This window comes from Aptenodytes forsteri, unplaced genomic scaffold (assembly GCF_000699145.1).
Source record: "Aptenodytes forsteri isolate BGI_AS27 unplaced genomic scaffold, ASM69914v1 Scaffold55, whole genome shotgun sequence".
NCBI lineage: Eukaryota > Metazoa > Chordata > Aves > Sphenisciformes > Spheniscidae > Aptenodytes > Aptenodytes forsteri.
In genome coordinates this window covers 9,509,014-9,511,331 of record NW_008796063.1, presented here as the reverse complement: position 1 = coordinate 9,511,331, position 2,318 = coordinate 9,509,014, and the positions used below count along the sequence as shown (strand labels likewise).

Here is a 2,318-nt window from a genome sequence, read left to right as displayed (position 1 = left end):
CCCCGCTGACACCCCCCTGCCCCCAGGTCCTGCTGCAGCCCCATTTCATAAAGGCTGACTCCCTACTGCTGACGGCCGTCAAGACGGATGCCGGCAGCGCCAAGACCTCCAGCATCGCCTCCCTGGCCACCAGTGCCAGCGGCTCTGCCACCCCGCTGCAGGTGCCAGTAGGTCCCACGGCCAGGGCGGTCCGGGGTGGGGGGATGCTCCGGGACCCCCACCGATGCCATCCCGCATCCCCACAGGCGCTGGTGAGCGGAGGGACCATCCTGGCCACGGTGCCACTGGTGGTGGACGCCGAGAAGCTGCCCATCAACCGGCTGGCGCCCAGCGGGAAGCCGGCCCTGGTGCAGAGCAGGGGGGAGAAGCGCACGGCGCACAACGCCATCGAGAAACGCTACCGCTCCTCCATCAACGACAAGATCGTGGAGCTCAAGGACCTGGTGGTGGGCACCGAGGCCAAGGTGGGAGCCCGGGGGGCAGTGGGACAGGGGCTGGGCAAGGGGAGGCTTCTCCTGGCATTTGGGCTGAGCCGTTCCTGTCCGCCGGCAGCTCAACAAGTCGGCAATCCTGAGGAAGGCGATCGAGTACATCCGCTTCCTGCAGCAGAGCAACCAGAAGCTGAAGCAGGAGAACCTCACCCTGAAGATGGCCGTGCAGAAGAACCGTGAGTGGAAGGGCAGGTCCCGGGGGGTCTCAGCCTCGGCGCTGGGGCTGCCGTACCCCCATAGCACCCCTCAGCCTGCTCTGCTCCCCGCAGAGTCCCTGAAGGACCTGGTGGCTTCCTGCAGCAGGGGGGCGAAGGCGGAGGCCCCCATGGAGGTGGTAAAGGCGGAGGTGATGGAGATGCTGACGCCGCCGCCCTCGGACGTGGGCTCACCGTCCCACAGCAGCCCGCTCTCGCTCAGCGGGGGCAGCAGCAACAGCAGCAGCGACTCGGAGCCCGACAGCCCCCTCTGCGACCACAGCAAGGTGTGGGGGCTGTGGGAGGGATCCCCCTGCCCCGAGTGGGGCGGGGGATCTGCTGCATCACCCCGGGGGTGCCAAGAGCAAAACATGCCAGATGCCAGCATGGGGAGAGGAACCGAGAGCCCTCTTGCTCCCTGAGGCTGCTCCTCACCCGATTTGGGGCTGGAGGGAGGGGTGCGGGGGCATTCTGGGGTGCACTGGGCTGCTGCACCCGTGCCCCATGCCCTGTACCCCATGCCCCGTATCCCATGCCTGTGCCCCGTGTCCACACCCCGTGTCCATGCCTGTGCCCCATGCCTGTGCCCCGGGACTGACAGCAGCTCTGCCCACGCAGGTGAAGCAGGAGCGCCCGCCACCCTCGCCCAGCAGCCAGGGCATGCTGGACCGCTCCCGCATGGCCCTCTGCGCCTTCGTCTTCCTCTGCCTCTCCTTCAACCCCCTGGCCTCCCTCCTCCGGGGTGCCGGTGCCCCAGCCCCTGTGGGGAGCCCGGGCACCGCTGGCCCCGGCAGGAGCATCATGGCTGAGTCTGGCACCATGGGTAAGCTCTGGCATAGGGTGGGGGCTCTTGGGGTGGAGGACATTGGGATGGAGGCTGTCAGGGTGGTGGTTGTTGGGGTGGGCACAGGGTGGAGGCCACTGGGATGGAGGCTGTTGGGATAGGTGCGGGGTGGAGGCTGTCAGGGTGGGCATGGGGCAAAGGCCATTGGGATGGAGGCCATCGGGGCGGGCATGGGCTAGAGGCTGTTGAGGTGAAGACCATCGGGGTGCAGGATGTTGGGGTGGGCATGTGGTAGGGGCTACCTGGGTCGAGGCTGTTGGGGTGGAGCCCATCAGGGTGGAGGCTGTTGGGGTGGGCATGGTGTGAAGGCCGTCGGGATGGAGGCCATGGGAGTGGAGACCATTAGAGTGGAGGCGGTCATGGTGGACGTGGGGTGAAGGCCATCAGGAGGGGGGTCTGGGGTAGGTCCGAGATGGGAGACGATCAGGGTGGAGGATGCTGGGGTGGACGTGGGGCAGAGGCCATCGGGTGGAGGCTGTTGGGGTAGACACCATTGGAGTGGAGGCTCAGGGTGAAGGCCACTGGGATGGAGACCCTGGGGTGGGCGCAGGGCGGAGGCGACGGGGCGGCGCTGACCCCCTCCCCGCGCAGAGGAGCCGTGGGGGTGGTCGCAGTGGCTGTGGCCCACGCTGGCCTTCTGGGCGCTGAACGCGGCGCTGGTGCTGGGGGCGGTGGTGCAGCTCTTCGTCTGCGGGGAGCCCGTCACCCGCCCCCACTCGGAGCCCTCCGTCCTCTTCTGGCGGCACCGCCGGCAGGCCGACCTCGACCTCGACCGGGCGAGCCTTGCCC

The 2,318-nt window shown here is 68.5% G+C and overlaps 1 protein-coding gene across 1 annotated transcript in view; it reads left to right on the top strand.

The window, feature by feature from the left end:
* The window catches only part of SREBF1 (sterol regulatory element binding transcription factor 1), an 8,866-nt gene that overhangs the window by 2,903 nt on the left and 3,645 nt on the right, over positions 1–2,318 (top strand). Inside the window, exons 2-7 of the mRNA XM_009286582.1 lie at positions 27–167; positions 246–464; positions 553–667; positions 761–972; positions 1,304–1,508; positions 2,121–2,305. Of these exons, the coding sequence (XP_009284857.1) occupies positions 27–167; positions 246–464; positions 553–667; positions 761–972; positions 1,304–1,508; positions 2,121–2,305 (1,077 nt within the window). The remainder of the gene's footprint in view (positions 1–26; positions 168–245; positions 465–552; positions 668–760; positions 973–1,303; positions 1,509–2,120; positions 2,306–2,318) is intronic.